Source organism: Nansenia antarctica (genome assembly GCF_963989245.1).
Source record: "Nansenia antarctica genome assembly, chromosome: 3".
NCBI lineage: Eukaryota > Metazoa > Chordata > Actinopteri > Argentiniformes > Microstomatidae > Nansenia > Nansenia antarctica.
Window position 1 is genome coordinate 34,541,848 of NC_137688.1, and position 24,166 is coordinate 34,566,013.

Genomic DNA, 24,166 nt, shown 5'->3' on the forward strand with positions numbered 1-24,166 from the left:
CAGGAAGTAGTGAGGTCACACCAGGAAGTAGTGAGGTCACACCAGGAAGTAGCCATGCTGAAACACACCACTTTGCTGTGCGGGAGGTGGGAGAGCTCACACGCACCATAGCACACATGATCACATGACACTGATCACATGACACTGATATTGGTAGCAATAACAGCAGCCAGGTGTGTTGGCTGGTTAGTGTACAGGTGTTTTATGTGTACAGGTGTGTTAAGTGGTTAGTGTACAGGTGTGTCAAGTGTAGAGGTGGGTTAAGTGTAGAGGTGGGTTAAGTGGTTAGTGTACAGGTGTGTTAAGTGTAGAGGTGGGTTAAGTGTAGAGGTGGGTTAAGTGGTGTGTTAAGTGATTAAGTGTACAGGTGTGTTACGTGTACAGGTGTGTTAAGTGTACAGGTGTGTTAAGTGTAGAGGTGTGTTAAGTGTAGAAGTGTGTTAAGTGATTAAGTGTACAGGTGGGTTAAGTGGTTAGTGTACAGGTGGGTTAAGTGTACAGGTGGGTTAAGTGGTGTGTTAAGTGATTAAGTGTACAGGTGTGTTACGTGTACAGGTGTGTGTGTCTTATGTCATTCTTCTATCACTGTAGACACGAAAGATTACTTATTCACCCTCTCTCTCTCTCCCTCCCCTCCTCCCCTCCCCTCCCCTGCCCTCCCCTCCCCTCCCTCCCTCCCTTCCCTCCCTCCTGTAGTTGAGGTCGTTCCTCCAGGTCAGGAAGTATAATCTGGAACTGTCTACGTTGATCCTGTTCTCCCACCAGCTCAGCACCGCGCTGGCCTACCTGGAGAGCAAACGCTTCGTCCACAGGTACCACTGTCTCCACCTGGGGCTGCTTTCATCCAGATAACACAGTCCTGCTGTCTTAATCTGGTCCTTCTGTCTTAACCTGTGTTAATCTGGCCCTGTGTTAATCTGGCCCTGTGTTAATCTGGCCCTGTGTTAATCTGGCCCTGTGTTAATCTGCTCCTGTGTTAATCTGGCCCTGTGTTAATCTGGCCCTGTGTTAATCTGGCCCTGTGTTAATCTGGCCCTGTGTTAATCTGGCCCCGTGTTAATCTGGCCCCGTGTTAATCTGGCCCTGTGTTAATCTGGCCCTGTGTTAATCTGACCCTGTGTTAATCTGGCCCGTGTTAATCTGGCCCTGTGTTAATCTGGCCCTGTGTTAATCTGGCCCTGTGTTAATCTGGCCCTGTGTTAATCTGGCCCTGTGTTAATCTGGCCCTGTGTTAATCTGCTCCTGTGTTAATCTGCTCCTGTGTTAATCTGCTACTGTGTTAATCTGCTCCTGTGTTAATCTGCTCCTGTGTTAATCTGGCCCTGTGTTAATCTGGCCCTGTATTAATCTGGCCCTGTATTAATCTGGCCCTGTGTTAATCTAGAGACATCGCTGCCAGGAATGTCCTTGTGTCTTCCTCTGACTGTGTGATGCTCGGAGACTTTGGTCTGTCTCGCTACATGGAGGACAGCTCCTACTACAAAGGTACACACGTGGCCTGGGGTAGTCCAGTGGTCTAGCACCGCGGTCTACAGTGCACACATATGCCCATGTTGGCATGGGTTTGAATCCGGCCCATGCCCTGCTGACATGCCCTCTCTCCCTTCTTCTCCTTACTTTCCTGTCTGTTTTCACTGTAAAAATAGGAGTGGGACTGCCCCACTCAGAAAAAAAAACTTTAAAAAAACTAAAACAAAGGTACACACACACACACACACACAGGTATACTACCTGTTCTGTCATCACTTTCATAGCATCTTCAACCACACAGACAGTGGTGCTGGACAAACACACTTACAGCGTTTATTATATATAGCAATTTATGACGGTGTTATGACAGTATTGACAAATAACGTTGCTATTTTCAAAAACCGCGGTTTACGGTATAACGGTATACGGTTTACGGTATAACCCTACCCGCCCAACCCTCTTCTACAACCGTCTTCCCTGACCTGTCGATCGTCTACCTAACCCTACATGTGATACTCATGACGCACTCTCCTCTGTTCTCATTCTCCTTGACCTGTCTGCTGCCTTCGACACAGTCAATCACCAGATCCTTCTCTCCATCCTCTCAGACCTGGGCATCTCTGGCACCGCACACTCCTGGTTTTCTTCCTACCTGGCGGGCCGCTCCTACCAGGTGACCTGGAGAGAATCGCTATCTTTTCCACGAACCCTCTCCACTGGAGTTCCCCAGGGTTCCGTCCTAGGGCCCCTACTCTTCTCCCTCTACACCAAGTCTCTTGGCTCGGTAATCTCTTCACATGGGCTCTCCTACCACAGCTACGCAGACGACACTCAACTCTTCCTGTCCTTCCCCCCGTCTGATGTACACGTGGCAACCCGTATCTCAGCATGTCTCGCTGACATTTCAACTTGGATGGCTGACCACCATCTCAAGCTCAATCTTAACAAGACCGAGCTCCTCTTCATCCCCGGGAAAGCCTGCCCTCTCCAAGACTTCTCCATCACAGTGGAGAACTCTACTGTAACCCCCTCCCTGACAGCCAAGAACCTTGGAGTGATCCTGGATAACCGACTATCCTGTGCGGAGAACATTGCAGCAACGGCTCGCTCCTGCAGATTCCTCCTCTACAACATCAGAAGGATACGACCATTCCTTACCAGAGAGGCAGCGCAACTCTTGACCCAGGCACTGGTCATCTCCCGCCTGGATTACTGCAATGTACTCCTCGCTGGGCTCCCCGCTTCAGCCATTAGACCTCTGCAGCTCATCCAGAATGCTGCTGCCCGGCTGGTATTCAACCTCCCCAAATACTCGCATGTCACCCCTCTCCTTCGCACCCTGCACTGGCTCCCGATAGCAGCTCGCATCAGATTCAAGACCCTGGTGCTTGCATACCAGGCAGCTAAAGGGACAGCCCCTGCCTACCTGAAGGAAATGGTAACCCCCCAAACCCCTGCCCGCTCACTCCGTTCCTCCACCTCGGCTGGCCGACTGGCCCCACCTCCTCTACACAGCAGTCGGGCTGCCCGATCACGTCTCTTCACAACACTGGCTCCCCGCTGGTGGAATGAGCTCCCCACGGCTGTCAGAACGGCAGAGTCACTACCCATCTTCCGTCGTAGACTGAAGACCCATCTCTTCAGGTTACATCTTAACTGCTCCTCCTGAGACATCTTCTGACCCTCACCACTACGTCTCCTAAAGACACCCGCTTTCCCCTCTACTGTGTCCCTAAGAACTTCTATTGCCCCCCTGGTACTGTTTCTCAGTTTCTCCAGTAATATAAAAAAATAAAAAATAAAATAAAAAAGTTTTAGTAGAAGGCGATAATAGGGAGAAGGTTTTTCCTTCTATCAGTGGCCCCGGGCCCGAGCTAGAGTACTCTTCCTGCAACGAATGGTGGACTGCTGATTCACATGCTTAGTATTCAAATGTATTGATTGTAAGTCGCTTTGGAATAAGGCGTCTGCTAAATGCCAAAAATGTAAATGTAAAAATGTAAATGTAAATGACTGATGCTGCAGCACCACCTAGTGGTCACCTACATCTACTGCAGATGTCTGCCAGCAAGGCCAGTCATTGCTCACACACACACACAGACAGACACACACACACACACACACACAATGATGATGAGGACAACATCTGTGTGCAGTGTGTTCACTGCGTGTGTGTGTGTGTGTGTGTGTGTGTGTGTGTCCTCTCAGCCTCCAAAGGGAAGCTGCCAATCAAATGGATGGCTCCAGAGTCCATCAACTTCAGACGCTTCACCTCCGCCAGCGATGTCTGGATGTTCGGTAGGTCATGGTGTGTGTGTGTGTGTCTGTGTGTGTGTGTGTGTGTGTGTGTGTAGAGGAGCAGTGTGAGAGTGTGGTGTGTATGTGTGTGTGTCTATGTGTGTGTAACTCTCTCTCTCTCTCTCCAGGTGTGTGTGTGTGTGTGTGTGTGTGTGTGTGTGTGTGTGTGTGTGTGTGTGTGTGCATGTGTGTGCGTGTGTGTAGAGTAGCAACTCTATCTCCTCCCAGGTGTGTGTGTGTGTGTGTGTGTGTGTGTGTGTGTGTGTGTGTAGAGGAGCAGTGTGAGAGTGTGGTGTATTTGTGTGTGTGTGTGTGTGTGTGTGTGTGTGTGTGTGTGTGTGTGTGTGTGTGTAACTCTCTATGCCCCTCCACCGGGTGTGTGTGTATGTGTGTGTGTGTGTAACTCTCTCCCCCCTCCCCCAGGTGTGTGTGTGTGGGAGATCCTGATGTACGGCATCAAGCCGTTCCAGGGGGTGAAGAACAACGAGGTGATTGGTCGTATAGAGAACGGCGAGCGTCTGGCCATGCCCCAGCAGTGCCCCCCCACCCTCTACAGCCTCATGACCAAGTGCTGGGCCTACGACCCGGGGAAACGCCCCCGCTTCACCGAGCTGCAGACCCAGCTCAGGTCCGCTCACACACACACACACACACACACACAGACACACGTATGCACCACACACACGCACGCATGTAAGCACACACGCGTGTAAGCATGCACGCATGCAAGCACACATGAGAGTGCACCCCCCCCAACCCTGGTCCTAACCCTAACCCCTGACTCCTGTGTTGACCCTGGTCCTAACCCTGGTCCTAACCCTGGTCCTAACCCTGGTCCTTACCCTAACCCTGGTCCTAACCCTGGTCCTAACCCTAACCCTGGTCCTAACCCTGGTCCTAACCCTGGTCCTAACCCTAACCCTGGTCCTAACCCTGGTCCTAACCCTAAACCTGGTCCTAACCCTGGTCCTAACCCTAACCCCTGACCCCTGTGTTGACCCTGGTCCTAACCCTGACCCCTGTGTTGACCCTGGTCCTAACCCTGACCCCTGTGTTGACCCTGGTCCTAACCCTGACCCCTAACCCCTGACCCCTGTGTTGACCCTGGTCCTAACCCTAACCCCTGACCCCTGTGTTGACCCTGGTCCTAACCCTAACCCCTGACCCCTGTGTTGACCCTGGTCCTAACCCTGACCCCTGTGTTGACCCTGGTCCTAACCCTAACCCCTGACCCCTGTGTTGACCCTGGTCCTAACCCTGGTCCTAACCCTGGTCCTAACCCTGGTCCTAACCCTGACCCCTGTGTTGACCCTGACAGCACCATCCTGGAGGAGGAGCGGGCCCAGCAGGAGGAGAGGCTGAGGATGGAGATGAGACGCCAGGTCACTGTGTCCTGGGACGCGCCCTCTGAGGAGGCCCCACCCAAGGTAGCACCCTACCTAGCACCCTGCCTAGTACACTACCTAGCACCCTGCCTAGTACACACTGCCTAGCACACTGCCTAGTACACACTGCCTAGCACACTACCTTGTACACTACCTAGTACACTACATAGTACACTACCTAGTACACTACCTAGCACACTACCTAGCACACTACCTAGTACACTACCTAGCACACTACCTTGCACCCTGCCTAGCACCCTGCCTAGCACACTACCTATTACACTACCTAGCACACTACCTAGAACACACTACCTATTACACTACATAAAACACTACCTAGAACACACTACCCAGTACACTACCTAGTACACACTACCTACACTGATGTAATAAAAGCAATTCTGATTCTGTGTGTGTGTGTGTGTGTGTGTGTGTGTGTGTGTGTGTGTGTCTCTAGCCTAGCAGACCAGGCTATCCCAGTCCTCGTTCCAGTGAAGGTTTCTTCCCCTCCCCCCAGCACGCAGGACAGACCAACCACTACCAGGTACTCTACCTCCTCACCCCTCCCTCCCTCTCCCTCCCTCTCCCTCTCCCTCCTATCCCTCCTCCCTCCTCACCCCTCCATCCCCCCTATCGCTCTCTCCTTCTGTGTGTGTGTGTGTGTGTGTGTGTGTGTGTGTGTGATGTGACTATGTGACCCCCCCCCCCCCAGGTGACAGGCTACCCTGGCCCCCCCGGCGTGCCCCCCGCGCCCAGCGGAGGAGGGGCGTACCCCCCCCAGGAGCCCTGGAGCCTCCACAGACCCCCCGACCTCACCACCTGGGCCCCCAGCATGGAGGTGACACTCACACACACACACACACACACACACACACACACACACAGACACTCACACACAGACACACACTCACACACTCACACACACACACACACACACACACACACGTCAGTTCAATGTCAGTTCAATGTTTTAAGTATGATAGACTCATGAACAGAGATGTTAGCCAGTTCCAATGATTCCTTCAAGCCTTTAGCTGTTACTCGAGTCTTCTTTTTTTACCTCATCGAGCATTCTGCGTTGTGCCTTTGGAGTCATCTTGGCTCCACTTCTAGGGAGAGTAGCCACAGTACTAAATCGTTTCCATTTATAGACAATTTGTCTAACTGTGGACCAATGAATATCTAAACTGTAACGAGCTTCCCGCGGCTGTCAGAACTGCAGAATCACTGAGACTGAAGACCTCCATCTCTTCAGGCTACACCTTAACTGCTCCTCCTGAGACCTCTACTACCCCCCTCTCCAGAGACACCTGCTTCCCCCCCTATACCGTTTCTCCTGAGACATGTACTACACCCTTGTACTGTTTCTTCTGAGACATGTACTACCCCCCTTGTACTGTTTCTCCAGTGTCTATTAAAAAAAATATTCCTCTTCTAGCACGACGACTGTCAAAGGCCCCTGGCCTGAGCTGGGTTACTTTTCCTACTAAGACTGACGGATAGGTTTGATTCACTTACTTAGTCAAATGTATTGATTGTAAGTCGCTTTGGAATAAGGCTTCTGCTAAGAAATGTAAATGTAAACGTGAACTCTTTGAGATTACTTTGCAACCCTTTCCAGCTTCATGCAAATCAACAATCAGTCAGGTTACGTCTGAGATCTCTGTTTTGCGAGGCATGGCTCACATCAGCAGGTGCTTCTTGTGAATAGCAAACTCAAAATGTTTGACTGTTTTTTACAAGTCAAAGTATCTCTAACCCACACCTCCAATCTTTGCTCCAATTAGCCTTTGTAGAAGTCATTACGTGAGCTTAGAATTATAAGGTTCTATCTCCGTTTAGGGGAGTTCAGAGATATTGAGCGTCAAAGTTTTTACATTCCATTATGTTTTGTGAGATGGAACCTTTGTATTTTATTAATTACTAACAAAAAAATAACACCACACAGGCATTAATAAACACCTAATGGATCAGATTATGTAAAAAACTAAATCTTTACCAAAAATGGAGATAGAACCTTATAATTCTAACGTCACGATTAGCCTAGGGGTTCACATACTTTTTCCAACCTACACTCACTGTGAATGTTTGAATGATGTATTCATTATGGACAAGAACAATACAATAATATGCTACATGCTACATGCTAATGGTCCCCCCACCCCCCACCGCCCCTCCAGGAGGGAGGCTGTGTGGACCCCCGAGGGTCCGGCCTCCCCCCCCCTGCCCCCCCCCTGATGGAGGAGAGGCTGATGATGCAGCAGCAGCAGATGGAGGACGACCAGAGATGGCTGGAGCAGGAGGAGAGATCTCTGGTACACACACACACACACACACACACTCACACACACACACACACACACACACACTCACACACACACACACACACACACACACACACTCACACACACACACACACACACACACACACACACACACTCACACACTCACACACACACACACACACACACACACACACGTCAGTCCTCTGATTTCTACCTCCGCCAGCCTCCCCTGGTGTCTGTCTGACCTCTGTTTCTACCTCTGCCAGCCTCCCCTGGTGTCTCTGACCTCTGACCTGTAACCTCTCTGTTAGGGTGAATCCAGGAACTCCAGAGGCAGCATCGACAGAGAGGACGACACTCTGCTGGAACTGGTCAGTACACACACACACACATACGCTGAACACAAATATAAACACAACAATTTAGTTTTTTTTCACAAGTTGAAATCAAAGATCTAAGACTTTTTCTATGTACACAAGGCCTATTTCTCTCAAATTATGTCTGTAGTCAATTTGTGTTCATCATTTGTTTCTGTTTTTGTCTTCAGATGGGAAACCAGCACATCTACCAACCTATTGGACAACTAGGTGAGAACACACACACACACACACTCACATACACACACACACACACATACACACACACACACCCTAACCCATTTCTCCCTCCTCAGAGCACGTGGCCCCTCCTAAGAAGCCTCCGCGGCCTGGAGCCCCCAGCAGCCTGGCCCCCCCCCCTACAGACCCCCACACCCAGGGACTGAAGGTAGGCATGTGTGTGTGTGTGTGTGTGTGTGTGTGTGTGTGTGTGTGTGTGTGTGTGTGTGTGTGTGTGTGTGTGCGTGTGTGTGTGTGTGTGCGCCCTCGAGTAAGGCACTTATCCCTCAGTTACTCCAGGGGGAATGTCCCTATAATCAATAATTGTAAATTGCTTTGGATTAAAAGTGTCTGCAAAATGGCAAATTCTAAATTATGTGTGTGTGTGTGTGTGTGTGTGTGTGTGTGTGTGTGTGTGTGAGTAGCTCCAACCTCAGGAGATCAGCCCCCCCCCCACGGCCAACTTAGACCGCTCCAACGACCGGGTGTATGACAACGTGACGGGGTTGGTCAAGGCCGTGATCGAGATGTCCAGTAAGATCCAGCCTGCGCCTCCGGAGGAGTACGTTCCCATGGTCAAGGTGAGGCTGGGGGAGGCTGAGGGAGGCTGGGGGAGGCTAAGGGAGGCCGGGGGATGCTAAGGGAGGCTGGGGGAGGCTAAGGGAGGCTGGGAGAGGCTATGGGAGGCTGGGGGAGGCTAAGGGAGGCTAGGGGAGATTGGGGGAGGCTGGGGGAGGCAGGAGAAGGCTGAAGGAGGTTGGGGGAGGCTGGGGGAGGCTAAGGGAGGCCAGGGGAGGCTAAGGGAGTTTAAGGGAGGCTGGGGGAGGCTAAGGGAGACCAGGGGAGGCTAAGGGAGGCCAGGGGAGGCTAGGGGAGGTTGAGGGAGGCTGGGGGAGGCAGGAGGAGGCTAAGGGAGACTGGGGAGGTTGAGGGAGGCCGGGGGAGGTAGAAATCAGGACGGGCTGATTGTAATGTATGTGCATTATGTGTGTGTGTGTGTGTGTGTGTGTGTCTGGGTTTCCGTTAACCGGTAATTGCCGGACTTTGTCCGGTAATTTTTTTTGAAGTCCGACAAATTGAAAAGTCGTCGGACATATTGTCCGGACATATTGTCCGGTGAAAATAATTCCCTTTGAATACAATTCGCTAAAGTTCACATTCTGATTCCTTCTATTTTAAAAAAGACGAATATATAGGCTATGTATTTCTTTTATTATGATATGATTTGACACCGGCATGATGATGACTCCTAATGTGTAGGCCGGCCTATGCGAAACAGCGCACAGGTGCCACATGGGATTGATGCCAGATGGGATTACAGTTTAACCAGTCTATTACCGCTTAAACACAGTAGCCCATTCGGCGGTAACCCATGCCTATCTGGCAACCCTGCCAACCCGTCCACCATAGTAATACGCAAACGTTGCAGTTTAAACATTTAAACCTTCCTACTTTTCAGTTAATCTGGCTGTTGATGTCATTTTGTCATAAAAAAAAAATAGGCCATCACTGATTCATTATCACTCATTCCGTCCCCTCAGCGCTTGAAGAATATGCTAAACCGGCCATCCAGACCATCATTGGTCATTTTGGCCAAGAAATGACCAGCGATGATGACTCAGCACCAGCCACAGCCCCGGTCATCGATGCCACAAACGTGCAACGAGATGCCATCGGTGTCATGACAGCGCTTCGTGGTTATGGGGGCTTGCGTTTCTCAACAGCCTGCGAAGTCCTCATCTGAGACTTCAGCGAAATTTACCCAGAGTGGGCCACACTGGCCAAGATAGCCTGCTTGATTCCCGTCTCCAGTGCCTGCAGAGAGAGGATTCTCTCTGCAGAACCGAATTAAAACTGCGGACCGAAGTCGCCTTGGGGAGGGCAAGGTCACACGGCTAATGCGCATTGCAAGTTGCGGAGAGACACTTTGCAGCTTTGATTTCAAGTCCGCAGCTGCACGCTTCAATGCTGCCAAAAAGCGACGTTGGCCTAATAAGTAGCTGAATTATATGAGCAGCCATTGTTATTTTCAGAGTTTTTACTCTAGGCTATTTTATTTAAGGCTATCCCCTATCTATCTGAGAAAAGGCATAGGCGATAGGCCTAGGCTGTAACATCGAACGGAAATTAGCCTATACATACGCATTGCAAGTTAATTTAAAGCCTATTTATTTTCAAAGAGTTTTATTCTATTTTATTTTATCTGATAAAAGGCATATGAACGGAAATTAGGCTAGCCGTGTCACGCCAGAAGCCTACATGCTTGCACTGTTACTGTTCAATAAAATGTTGTACATCTAGACATTGTGGTATTTCTTTATATACGTATCCCAGACTGCCTATCAATTGTTTCTCAATAAACAGTTATGTTCTTCCCATTGTCATACTCTCGAGCTAAACGAAATGCCTTCCCAACCAGCGAGACTTATAGAAATGACGTTGTTTTATTGATTTAAAAAAAAGGGTAAAACTGGAAAGAGAAAATAGAAAACTCACATTAATCCCAAACAATTTAACAAACTTCAGTTAACGTAATGTGGAGTCCGTTCATTGATCGATGCTGTCTGTTCAGTTCCCAGTGAGGCGCCCGTTCAGCGCTGGACCCGTTCAGCGCTGGATTTGACGCATGGCATAGCGCGCATGCGTCAAATCATGTTATATTATTATATATTATATAGCTCGCATCTAATCGTATCGGATGAGAAATAGACATTAAATGGCATATAGGCCGCTACACAACAGTAATCACCGCGACAAACAGCTATATTAGATTTGGAGGGGAAAAAAATATGATTTTGATTTTTTTTTTTTTTATTATATTTTAATATGATGACCGGAATATATCACGTTTGTCCGGTAAATCGAATTCTTCCCGGACACGATGTCCGACGGCAAATTTTTCTAACGGAAACCCTGGTGTGTGTGTGTGTGTGTGTGTGTGTGCGTGTGCGTGTGCGTGTGCGTGTGCGTGTGCGTGTGCGTGTGTGTGTGTGTGTGTGTTCTCTAGGAGGTGGGACTGGCGTTGAGGACTCTTCTCGCCACGGTGGACGAGACCATACCAGTGCTGCCAGCCAGCACACACAGAGAGGTACCACACAATCACACACACACAGAGAGAGGTACCACACACACACACACACACACACACACACAGAGAGGTACCACACACACACACACACACACACACACACACACACAGTGAAGTACCACACACAGAGAGAGGTACCACACACACACACACACACACGACACACAGACACCTGTCCCCCTCTACAGATCGAGATGGTCTGTGAAACAGTGCATTGTGGGTAACATAGTCCTCCCCCCCCCTACAGATCGAGATGGTCTGTGAAACAGTGCATTGTGGGTAACGTAGTCCCCCCCCCCCCTACAGATCGAGATGGTCTGTGAAACAGTGCATTGTGGGTAACGTAGTCCCCCCCCCCCCCTACAGATCGAGATGGCCCAGAAGCTGCTGAACTCCGACCTGGCGGAGCTGATCACCAAGATGAAGCTGGCGCAGCAGTACGTCCTGACCAGCCTGCAGGGGGACTACAAGAAGCAGATGCTGACGGCCGCCCACGCCCTCGCCGTGGACGCCAAGACCCTGCTGGACGCCATCGACCACGCCCGCCTCAGGACACGCCCACACTAGCCCCCCCGTCCACACCGCGCGGTGGGGGGGGGAGGAGGCGGGGAGCGTGGCCTGTCCCGAAGGGGTGAGAAGGTGTGGGTCTGGCGCCCGTAGCGACAAGAAGACAGCACAAGACTGAGCTCAGGGCTCAATGAAGCACACACACACACAAACGCACACACACACACAAACGCACACACGCGCAAGACTGCTCTCAGGCCTCGATCAGAGGAACTGATACAAGACAGAGACCTAAACACACACACACACATATACAGTATACTCACACACACACACCTCTTCCCTCCGACATGTTATAGACTGGTGTTGCTGCCTCCAGCCCCCGGGGTCAGAGGTCAGCCATTTTGTTTATTTAGTTTCAACTCAGCGATGTCTTCAGATCAATAATCACCAGATCAGTAATCACCAGATCAATAATCACCAGATCTGGAAGAGAAACAAAGAAACTGGAACTCTCTGAAGAACCGCAACCTCTGACAATGACGATGACGACGATGATGATGATGATGATGATGATGATGATGAACTGAGTCTCATTGGTTGGGTTTCCACGTATTTTAAACTTCCTGTCGTCCAGCAGCACAGCAGGAAGCTGCTCCCTGCTCTCTGGACCAAGGCTGGATCATAAGTTCATTTAGATTATTTCTTTCTTATTTTTTGCCATTTTCTGACATATAGACTCAGGCACCTCTTCACACAGTGAATTAAAATATGAAAAATAATCTCTTATCTCCTTTTTATCCAACTCACACGTCACATGACTAATAGTAAATATACAAAGAAATCTATTTTGAAGCGTTCAGCATTTTGTCTAACAACGGGGGTGGGGCTGGTGGGAGGGGCTTGTGTGACAAGGGGCGGGGCTGAGGTGAGGAGCCTATGAAGGAGTGTACTATGAAGTTTGAACTACAATGGAGAACAACTATTTTGTGCCAAATGACAGGTTCCAACCCTCTACGTTTGGCGTTTAGTTACAGCATGCTCTGCCCTAACCCAGACCCTAGCCTTGACCCCTGACCCCAACCCTAGATTCTTACCCTGTGTCTGCCGGCTGCCATTCTTTTCTCAACCTGATGTTTTGTATATTTAAGTCTGTTGTTATATGAATCCCCCTCCCCCCTCCCAGACATTATCACCCTATCATGTGTACAACCTCCACCAAACCGCTCGGCATTCTGGGTATGAATGATTCTCAGGAAGACGACTAGCCTGTACAGTTCCTAACTAATAAAAATGTGTTATCGTTCCGCTTTGATGTCATTCCTCCTGTGTGTGTGTGTGTGTGAGAGAGAGAGTGTGTGTGTCTGTGTGTTAGAGAGAGTGTGCGTGTATAGAAGATAAGTAACACAGACAGAGAGATTAGCACATTTTGTACATTTTATTGATAAATTATCATTTTTAAAAAGACCCAGGAAGCCATCTGTTCTATTTCCAGCTCCAGCCTCAGAATGGACATCAGTATGTACAAAGAACAGGGGGGCGGCAGGTTGGGGGCAGGGGGGGCGGATGAGAAGGAGGAGGAGGAGGGTCGGGTGAGAAGGTTTAACCAGAACAACATCCCAGTCCTAACGCCACACCCCCAGGAAGTACACCCCAGTCCTAAGCCACTCCCCCAGGAACAACATCCCAGTCCTAGGCCACACCCCCAGGAACAACATCCCAGTCCTAGGCCACACCCCCAGGAAGTACACCCCAGTCCTAGGCCACACCCCCAGGAAGTACATCCCAGTCCTAGGCCACACCCCTTCAGCACATCTTCAATGAGGAAAATGTCAAAATTGTCTTTTGAGTTTACTTCCTGGTTGAGAATGGCATCGACCCCAACCCTGACTGACCAATGAGAAGGCAGATGAGACAGGGTGGGTTAGGGTTGGCACACTGGGGCTTAAAGATCTGTTTAAAAGTCGATCATTACATAGTATTAAAATCAAGAACAGTACTGTATGTGTGTGTGTGTGTGTGTGTGTGTGTGTGTGTGTGTGTGTGTGTGTGTGTGTGTGTGTGTGGAGAATACAGAAGGGTTATATACTGTATGGTCGGTGTAGCTATGGGAACTAGCAGCAATGGGGCGTCATAATTGCATATGATCATATGGTCGTAGTGGGCCAACTGTTCTGAGAACATCTGGTCATTTGGTCTGGTTCTGGAAGGCCGCCCTCCAGTCTGGTTATGGAAGGTAAAATGGCCGCCCTCCAGTTAGTCAGACCGGACCAGTAGAGATGAGGGGCCCGGAAGGTTCACAGCGCTATCCAATCACCTCGTTGATCAAAGTTGGAGTTATTCAAATCACACGATTAAACAAATTCAGTTATAATCAATTAATCAGACAGACATTCGATCGACCGATTCCGTTTAGAGGGATTTCCTGGTTGCTGGTAAACCCTGGACTGGATCCCTGCCTTCCTGGATCTGAGCTGTCTGACCGGGCCCAGCAGGGCCCCTCAGCGGCGCCACGGTCCACCAGCAGACGCCATCTTGGCACCAAACCTTCCCAGATCCCCCGCCAGGGAACCTTTGGTGCCACAATGGCGTCAAATGTTTTTTTTTTTTAAACAAAACGAGAGTTGGCTTGGCCAGAGAGAGAGAAGGAGAGAGGGAGGAGGGAGGAGGGGGGGACCAGGGGGGGAGGGAGGGAGGGGGTCCTTCTAGGCGAAGCTGTTCTCGGGGTAGCTGACCCGGATGGCACCCCAGTAGCACGCTCGTATCAGACACACCAGACCCAGCAGGTAGGCCAACGCCCACGACACGTAGGTGGCATGGTACCGCCCCGCGAAGTCCTGGGTCCCCACCTGCAGGGGGAGGACGGGGGGGAGGGGGATGGGGGGAGAGAGGAGGGGGGAGGGAAGGGGGGATGAGACGAGGGGAGAAGAGGGGAGGAGAGGAGAGTGTTACTATGGTTGCTATGGTTCTTACCGTTACTATGGTTCTTACCATTAATCTGACTGTTACTATGGTTACGATGGTTACTATGGTCCTTAGTGTTACTGTGGTACTTGCGATGGTTCTTACCGTTAATCCCACTCCGATGAAGATGCAGATCATTCCTACGGTGATATAGGCACAGCACCGCCTCCTAGGGAGAGCACTGCCCACTGACGATCTGGACACACACACACACACACACACACACACACACACCAGTTAGGGACAGCTCCGTTGTCAGAACTCATGTCACATCAGCTGCCTGAGGAGTTTAGGTGTGTGTGTGTGTGTGTGTGTGTGTGTGTGTGTGTGTGTGTGTGTGTGTGTGTGTGTGTGTGTGTGTGTGTGTGTGTGTGTGTGAGTCGTCACAGTAGAACCAGGAGTCCCTGATTGGCTCCGCTGGGTCTGGTGACACGTCCTGTATCACATGTCTAACTGTACTCCCTGGGTTACACACACACACACACACACACACACAACCCCTCACATGCGCCTCATGTGACTGGACTCAAACATTCTTCTGGATAACAAATGAAACAGCGAAAAGATGTCTAATCCCTCCCTCCCTCCATTTCCCCCTCTCTCTCTCTCTCTTTCTCTGATCAGCCCTGTCCATTCTCAGAGTAATGAAGCCTCAGCCTTCCCAAGATGCACCTCTCTCCTCTCCACATATCTCTCTTAGTTTCCTCTCCCTTTTGTCTGCTCTCTCTCCCTCCCTCCCTCCCTCCCCCCCTCCTTCTCTCTTCCTCCCTCCCTCTCTCCTTCTCTCTCTGTCTGTTGGAGACCATGCTAGTGCCCTCTCTACTGTCTCTCACACATGCACACACGCACATGCGTGCGCACACTCAGACGCACACACCGAGTGAGAGCATAGAGAATAGTGAATAGTGGCTAACTAGCCTAGCGAGAGCAGCGTTCTTTGGTTACTGTTGCCAGGCAGAACTCACATCTTCTTGCAGTGAGGACACTTGGCCAGTGTGTTGAACCGCAGCTCCATCCACTGTGGAAACACACACACACTTTTGATTATGGATTATTATGTTCGAATGAGACCTACGCTAACGGTAGTTGGACCTCACACACACACACACAGACACACACAGACACACACAGACACACACACACACATACACATACACACAGACAGACAGACACACAGACACACACATACACACAGACAGACAGACAGACACACACACACACACACACACACACACACACACACATACACACACAGACAGACAGACACACAGACACACAAACACACAAACACACAGACACACAGACACACACACATACACACACACACACACACACAGACACACACACACACAGACACACACACACACACACACACACAGACACACACACACACACACACGGCTACAGTACACAGTACAACAACCAGTTTCTGAGGCAGTGATTTGTGATGGGTCAGCAGGAGCAGGAACAGGAAGTGACCCGTACCAGGAAGGTGTTGCCACAGTGGCCGCAGACGACCCTGAGGCCCTCGGGCTGCAGCGGCAGGGCGGGCTGGGACGGCTGCTCCTCCGGCACCACCGTCACCGGGCTCAGGTTGATGATGCGTCTGCTGTGGGAGGGGCAGGCAGGCAGACATGATGTCACAGGGTTATGATGTCACAGGGTTATGAAGTCACAGGGTTATGAAGTCACAGAGTAGCTCAGGAGGGGGAACAGAGACGAGGGTTAATGATGTAGGCTGAATGACGACGGGGGAGGGGGGGGGGGTTAGGTCGCCTAGAGGTTAGAGAGGTCGCCGGTTCGATCCCAACACCCAACCCCAGGAGGGAACCTATTGCTGGCCAGTGTGCATCTAAGGTGCCGTTGTGCCCTTGAGCAAGGCACTTAACCCCCTGACTGCCCCCCCCCCCCAGATGGCTGAGGCTGTGCCCTGATCATCAAAACATGCCATGTTTCCCAACAGCTGATTGGACAGTAAATAAAGGCATCTGATTGGAGGTCAGACCTACCAGTTGGGCCGGGGACATCCTATCCTGCGGGAGGAGTCTTTACAGATCAGCAGACAGTTACAGGGACATCTGACGTACTTCTTACCTGGAGGAGGGTTCTGGATTGGCTGCAGGGGGAGGGGGGGGGAGGAGAAGAAGGGGGAGGAGAAGAAGGAGGAGGAGGAGGAGGAGGAGGAGGAGGAGAGTGAGGAAGAGAAGAAGATAAGAGACTGTTTAGAAGGATAAACCAGACAGACTGAACAATGTAAATTCTGCTGACTCATGTCTGTGTAAACCAGTCCAACTTCTGATTGGTGCCGAGTCTAGACAGAGGGCCCTGATTGGTGCAGAGTCTAGACATAGACTTCTGATCCAGTAGTAAGCCTATTAACCTTAACTGTAAAAGGACCACCATCATATAATAGAAGAATTGAAATAATATGTTCTAATTAATAATTATTTGTTTATCATAGGTGCAACAAAAAAAGCAGAGAGAGAGTGAGTGAGTGAGTGAGAAAGAGAGTGAGTGTGTGAGTGAGTGAGTGAGAGAGAGAGAGAGTGAGTGAGTGAGCGAGAGCGAGAGAGCGAGAGCGAGTGAGTGAATGAAAGAGAGAGAGAGGGGGAGAGAAACAGATTTAGCATCATGGTTACTGCTGTCACTCCCGGTATTAGAGCTCCTGCTAACTAGCGTAGCTTAGTACCCGGTGCAGCCTTACCGTGGCCTAACCAGCATAGCATAGCATAGCATAGCATAGCATAGCATAGCATAGCATAACATAGCGTAGCATAGCCTTACCATGGACTAACCAGCATAGCATGGCGTAGCATAGCATAGGGTAGCCTTACCGTGGCCTCATTACAGACAGTACACTTGACCACGTGTTGGTGCAGCTTCCCGTCCAGGTTGATGAGGGACTGACACACACGACAGTTGATGACCGGCACGCCGCCCGCATCTGGGCTGGCGATGGCTGTGTAGGGGGGGGGGAGCTCCGCTGTAGGACACACACACACACACACACACAGACACACACAGACACACAGACGTCAGATGTGCCAGGGTCCCAATCACTCCAGTAGGAATGTGGCAGTAAAACAGTGTGTGTGTGTGTGTGTGTGCAGAGCAGACTGCCCCACCAGTCACATGGTAAAATTCCCCAAAGCCTGAGGCAGACACACACACACGCACACATACACACAAGCATGCACACACACACACACACACACACACACACACACACACGCACACACCCTAACCCTGATCCTGACCCTGACCCAGTCCAGTAGTGAGTATGTGTTGTTTTATGTACATTTTGGGCATTTAACAAACGTCTAATTCCAAAGCAACTTACAATCAATAGATTTTACTAAGTAAGCGCTTACTTACATCTATCCACCAGTCATAGCAGGAAAAAATAATCTATTCTCAGGCTTAGGGCCATTGGCAGTTGTCGTGCTAGAAGGAGGAAGATTATTTATTTGACACAGCAGAAACAGTACAGGGGGGTAGTAGATGTCTCAGGAGGGACAGTACAGGGGGGTAGTAGATGTCTCAGGAGGGACAGTACAGGGGGGTAGTAGATGTCTCAGGAGAAACAGTACAGGGGGGGTAGTAGATGTCTCAGGAGAAACAGTACAGGGGGGGTAGTAGATGTCTCAGGAGAAACAGTACAGGGGGGTAGTAGATGTCTCAGCAGAAACAGTACAGGGGGGTAGTAGATGTCTCAGGAGAAACAGTACAGGGGGGTAGTAGATGTCTCAGGAGAAACAGTACAGGGGGGTAGTAGATGTCTCAGGAGAAACAGTACAGGGGGGGTAGTAGATGTCTCAGGAGAAACAGTACAGGGGGGTAGTAGATGTCTCAGGAGAAACAGTACAGGGGGGTAGTAGATGTCTCAGGAGAAACAGTACAGGGGGGTAGTAGATGTCTCAGGAGAAACAGTACAGGGGGGTAGTAGATGTCTCAGGAGAAACAGTACAGGGGGGTAGTAGATGTCTCAGGAGAAACAGTACAGGGGGGTAGTAGATGTCTCAGGAGAAACAGTACAGGGGGGTAGTAGATGTCTCAGGAGAAACAGTATAGGGGGTAGTAGATGTCTCAGCAGAAACAGTACAGGGGGGGTAGTAGATGTCTCAGGAGAAACAGTACAGGGGGGTAGTAGATGTCTCAGGAGAAACAGTACAGGGGGGTAGTAGATGTCTCAGGAGAAACAGTACAGGGGGGTAGTAGGTGTCTCAGGAGAAACAGTACAGGGGGGTAGTAGGTGTCTCAGGAGAAACAGTACAGGGGGGTAGTAGATGTCTCAGGAGAAACAGTACAGGGGGTAGTAGATGTCTCAGGAGAAACAGTACAGGGGGGTAGTAGATGTCTCAGGAGAAACAGTATAGGGGGTAGTAGATGTCTCAGGAGAAACAGCACAGGGGGGTAGTAGATGTCTCAGGAGAAACAGTACAGGGGGGTAGTAGATGTCTCAGCAGAAACAGTACAGGGGGGTAGTAGGTGTCTCAGGAGAAACAGTACAGGGGGGTAGTAGATGTCTCAGCAGAAACAGTACAGGGGGGTAGTAGATGTCTCAGGAGAAACAGTACAGGGATGGCTCAGGAGAAACAGTACAGGGGGGTAGTAGATGACTCAGGAGGGACAGTTAAGGTGTAGCCTGAAGAGATGGAGGTCTTCAGTCTCAGGTGGAAGATGGGGAGTGACTCTGCAGTTCTGACAGCCGTGGGAAGCTCGTTCCACCAGAGTGGAGCCAGTATAGAGACGTGACCGGGCTGCGTGACTGCCGCATCTATGCTACTGTACTGTAGGAGGAGTCAAATCTGAGTGCTGGAAAACCTTGTCAGTGAAGAGGACATCTGGGACATCAAGGACAGCTGTGTCTGGAGCAGCTGTGGCTCAGAAGGTAGATTTGCGTCTAATGATCGCAAGGTTGGCGGTTCTGCGGTTCGATCCCCCGCCGTCCACGTGTCGAGGTGTCCTTGGGCAAGACACTGAACCCCAAATCGCCGGCGCCTTGCATGGTAGCTTGCTGCCATTGGTGTGTGAATGTGTGTGTGAATGGGTGCTGATGGTTTTTCAGCACTGCTCGTGGAAAGTGTTCGACAGGTTCGCAGAAAGGATAGGGCTTAATCATTTGAAATTATCGGCTCAGTGAAAGCCCGACAACAATGTCATTTTGAATCCTGCGGTTAACCCCAAAAAATTTGGTTATATTCAGGAACGGTTTACCGGTATCAAAAATTGGAAACCGTTAAGTGCAGACCATTTACCATTTAGATCAGGGACATTTCTGGGGCTTAATTTCCTGTTGTTGTTTTTTTTTACTATAAAACACTGACCCTGACCTTGAAGACCCTGACCCTGAAGTCAACACAGTTTTTTTGCATTGAACGTAAGACATCATCAATTTCTTCAGGCCCACAACGACACAAAGGCGTCTTTGAGGCGGCCAGTAAGGTCTGGGGGATTTGTCAGCAGTGAAATCAGATGAGAAGAAGATTAAGCTGGGGGGGTATTCCACGTACGTTGATAACTACCTCAGCGATTAGTTGAAAAAGCCTGGTTCGAGCTAATCTCAATTGTGATTTAAGACTCAACTCGTTCCAATAATCCCATCCCACTTTGTCTCGTCAATGATAACTCAGTTCACGGTTGGAAATGCTGACTTTGAGCGTGTGCATTAATAAGCATAATAATACGAGTAATAAGCAGCCCAGAACAGCCGATTGTCGAAAAGAAGATACTAAAATGACAGCGCAGCACCCAGCTTATGGAGCTTTATGAAGACAAAAAAAAGGGCAATACTGCCACAATTAACAAGGCGAGGGAAATGGCTTGGCAAAAATATTACATATGACACAAACATATGTCATACTAGTCCCTATTTATTGTTTTATTTTCATATTTTAATAAATTCATTCACTACTGTGGTTATAATAGCAGCAGGCTACTCACCATCAGGTCATCAGGATGGCAGAGTGGTATTAACAGCTGCTGTCAGGTCATTCTTTTAAGACAGGGGTTCGAATCCTGCTTCTGACATACACTTTTTACTGCATTTCGTTGTCTGATGCTTGCACTCTGCAATAACAATAAAGTTGAATCTAATCTAAAGATTTATGTTCAATATGATGGTGTAGTTTGATGGTGTAATTTACGAGAACTGACATAACTACAATGGTGTTTGAAGCCTTTCTGACTAGTAATGATGTTCTTCTAGCATTGTAACAGGCCCCTGGATTTGGCATAGATTAGCCTACTATTTCTTATGATTACTGATGGATAGATGATTCACTTACTTAGACAGATGTATTTATTGTACATCTATTTGCATGAAGACTTCTGTTAAATGTCTAAGATCTATCTATCTATCCATCCATCAAACTGTCTATCAAACTATCTAAAAAGGTCAGATGTCTTTTTAATGTTTCCAAAAAGACACTTGACAGAACTGTCTTTCGGGATTTTGTTTCCGCCTGTTAGACATTTTTGACAGGCTATCTAACTTAATCTTAACAACAACAACCCTAGAAACAACAACAACAACAACAGTAAACACATCTGTGCAACACAGTTCAGACAGACCTATTAGACTGTGTACCTTAGGTGTGTATTATGCTCTCTCCCTGGGTGTATCTCTCTCTCTCTCTCTCTCTCTCTCTCTCTCTCTCTCTCTCTCTCTCTCTCTCTCTCTCTCTCTCTCTCTCTCTCTCTCTCTCTCTCTCTCTCTCTCTCTCTCTCTCTCTCTCTCTCTCTCTCTCTCTCTCTCTCTCTCTCTCTCTCTCTCTCTCTCTCTCTCTCTCTCTCTCTCTCTCTCTCTCTCACACCCCTTGCCTCCCCCCGTCCTCCCCCTGCCTCCCCTGGTCCCTGCACATCTACCATGCTGCGCCTCTCTCTCTGGGTCTCCCTGTATCACAGGGGGGTATGCGGTATTTTCATTACATTTCATTAATTATTAATTATTTTAAAAGGCCACATTCTTTTTAAAAACAACAACAACACATTAGCATTCAAAATAACTACTGTAACTTACAGTAAGGGAGGACAGAGAGATACAGAGAGAGCGAGAGAGAGACAGAGAGAGAGAGATACAGAGAGAGAGATACAGAGAGAGAGAGACAGAGAGAGCAAGACACAGGGAGAGAGATACAGAGAGAGAGATACTGAGAGACAAAGAGAGAGAGATACAGAGAGGGAGGGAGAGAGAGAGAGAAAGAGAGATGCAGAGAGACAGAGAGAGCCTGAGAGAGGCTGGGGCAGAATGGCTAGTCTGGTCAGGTCAGCTCCGTGGAGGAGCCATAGAGACGGAACAGGAAACAGTCACTGTCTCCAGAGAAGGACTTATAGCACAGTAAACACTGGCTGGCTGCGTTCGTATATTCGCTCTGAGAGCGCCGGAGCGCACACTGGGTTCAACGTCATAAAGGGACCATGTAGGCTACGTAATTTGATGGTTTGATTGATCAGTGCTAATCAGATTTCCAAAGCAAATTTACTAACGCAGCCACTGTCTCCAGAGTGTTCCAGAAGGACTTTTAGAACACTCCTGACTGCATCTAGCAATGGAATATGGAGTGTCAGGGCCGGCCGCTGGCATAAATAGACCATGCAGTTGCTTCGGGCCACAACCGCTAGAGGGGGCCTCACATTTGCCGTCGATTTAGTGCAAGCTACCAGCCGTCAGTCAAAAAGTCTGCTACCCCTGTCGATGAAAAAGTCTGCTACCACCCCCCCCCCCCCCCCCCATCAACAAAACGTAGCAGGGGGGGGGGGAGGGGGCACAATCAAAATCATGCTCAGGGCCACCAAAGTCCAAGGGCATGATATGGAATGAGTAGCCTAATCTTAGGTGTGATGATGTCATAGTAGTTCAGCACTTGGGAGTTGCATTCAATGCATGACTTGACAGCATGACTGGCTATATAAATAAAGTTTGATTGATTGATTGAGATAAACCCAGTGTCAGTGGTGGACTCAGGCTGTTGGAAGGGCAGGGGCGAAAAGAAAAAAAAGGGGACATACTGCACAACATGGGACCCCATCAGTGCACATGGTCAAGTTTAGACCATTGGAAGGGCAGCCAATAGGGCACATCCTCTAATGTTGCCACTCAAAAGGGCACTTTAGTGTGACGTTTTTCAACTGTGGGGGCACATGGTCAAGTTTAGACCATTGGAGGGGCACCAATAGGGCACGTCCCCTCATTTTTGCCACTTAAAAGGGCACTTAAGAGACGTTTTTCAACTCTGGGGGCACCAGGAGGGGCGGTCGCTCCCCCTGAGTCCGCCAGTGCCCAGTGTTGATGTGTTCTTAGCTGCAGGTGTGTTGTGATTCTCCTATGAGGAGATGAGGAGTTGTCTATTCTATTCCTGCAGTTTACCCAACAACAACAGACCAACACCTACCACCTCCATTAACATGACACTCTGCAATCCACTCCCTCCCCTGCACTGCTCCTTTAATAATCTGTATATTTTATTATTTTTACTGGTACTGTTTATATGTATGTATGTATTATCCTTGTTACATTCTGTGGTTGGTGATGATTGGTGTTGTAGAGCTGCTCTGTCGACTTGTAGCCAACGCAATGCCAAATCAACGAGACTTGCAATAAGATTTACAACACAGATCCAATGGAATAAAACACAGACGGGTCTGTATTCTTTGAATATAAGGTAAACAACAATGAAGGAGTGTGAAATAATGAATCGCCTTATTGATTCGATCCAAATCAACCAGAAATATCTACGCTGTCGTTTTTCACCGGCGCTTCATCAGCGTGAATTCGCAGCTGATCGAAATCACCTCATCGATCCTCCGCGGGGGACCAAACCATTGTCATGTCCATCTCGAACCACGGGCGAGTCATTGTTTTGTGGAAACGTCAGTCTGATAGCAAAACACAGGCCAGCAAAACAACGCGTCGTGATGCGGGTGTTTCTGCAGCAGCGAGCAGCAGGAATGTACACACACCCCCAGGCCTGCTGCCCCTAAACGATAAAAGCTCCACCGTTTCATGTCTAAAGGTCCGCTACTAGATTTCATTCTGATGCCCTCCGCCTTGACCATTCACCCACCGTGCAAACAACATTGCTCAACACAACACGCCCAAAATGATTCAGCAGCACCCAGAGTGGAGTAGAGTGTGGGTCTGGTTTACCTCTGGGACCGGCCTCCTGCAGGTACGGCGGCGCCGTGGGCGTGACGCTCCCCGAGTCCGGTGCTGACAGCAGCGGGGACCGCTCGTCCATGCCGTCGGAGGCCATGTCGAGACAGCGCTTCAGCCCAATAAACAACAACAATAACAACGGCGGCGGCACGTCTCCTCTGTCCGGTGTTTCCTTCCTCGGGAGAGGCTCGGGTCTTCTGCTCCGGCGCCTCGGAGGTGGAGCTAAAGACGTCACACCGGGGTGGGGGGTTATTGCAGACCCCCCACAACACGCCCTTTCTTTTTTTTTCGTTTCACTGTGATGGAATTTGGAACTTTGGAATAGAACCGAACGGAATCTTAAGATTCTAAGAACGGCTCTGTCGTTATTCCATGTTGTACTGTTGAGAAGCCAGTAGTCTGGCACACCAGAATCA

At 49.6% G+C, this 24,166-nt stretch overlaps 2 protein-coding genes across 2 annotated transcripts in view; one reads left to right on the plus strand and one right to left on the minus strand.

The window, feature by feature from the left end:
* The window catches only part of LOC308154019 (focal adhesion kinase 1-like), a gene marked incomplete at both ends in the record, with an annotated part of 38,041 nt that extends 26,352 nt beyond the window's left edge, over positions 1–11,689 (plus strand). The window contains 14 exons of the mRNA XM_080527199.1: positions 697–812; positions 1,385–1,485; positions 3,679–3,768; positions 4,192–4,396; positions 5,087–5,195; positions 5,611–5,697; positions 5,866–5,991; positions 7,394–7,468; positions 7,750–7,809; positions 7,986–8,025; positions 8,112–8,203; positions 8,460–8,615; positions 11,042–11,122; positions 11,489–11,689. Coding sequence (XP_080383325.1) covers positions 697–812; positions 1,385–1,485; positions 3,679–3,768; positions 4,192–4,396; positions 5,087–5,195; positions 5,611–5,697; positions 5,866–5,991; positions 7,394–7,468; positions 7,750–7,809; positions 7,986–8,025; positions 8,112–8,203; positions 8,460–8,615; positions 11,042–11,122; positions 11,489–11,689 — 1,539 coding nt within the window. The remainder of the gene's footprint in view (positions 1–696; positions 813–1,384; positions 1,486–3,678; positions 3,769–4,191; positions 4,397–5,086; positions 5,196–5,610; positions 5,698–5,865; positions 5,992–7,393; positions 7,469–7,749; positions 7,810–7,985; positions 8,026–8,111; positions 8,204–8,459; positions 8,616–11,041; positions 11,123–11,488) is intronic.
* A 2,645-nt stretch (positions 11,690–14,334) lies between these two features.
* On the minus strand, positions 14,335–23,847 carry pip4p2 (phosphatidylinositol-4,5-bisphosphate 4-phosphatase 2; the record flags this gene model as incomplete). The annotated part of the gene is made up of 7 exons (XM_080525315.1): positions 14,335–14,478; positions 14,699–14,789; positions 15,559–15,611; positions 16,079–16,202; positions 16,603–16,709; positions 17,428–17,576; positions 23,742–23,847. The coding sequence occupies 7 exons, from the start codon at positions 23,845–23,847 to the stop codon at positions 14,335–14,337; spliced, it is 774 nt and encodes a 257-aa protein (XP_080381441.1).
* Between the last annotated feature and the right edge of the window lie 319 nt (positions 23,848–24,166).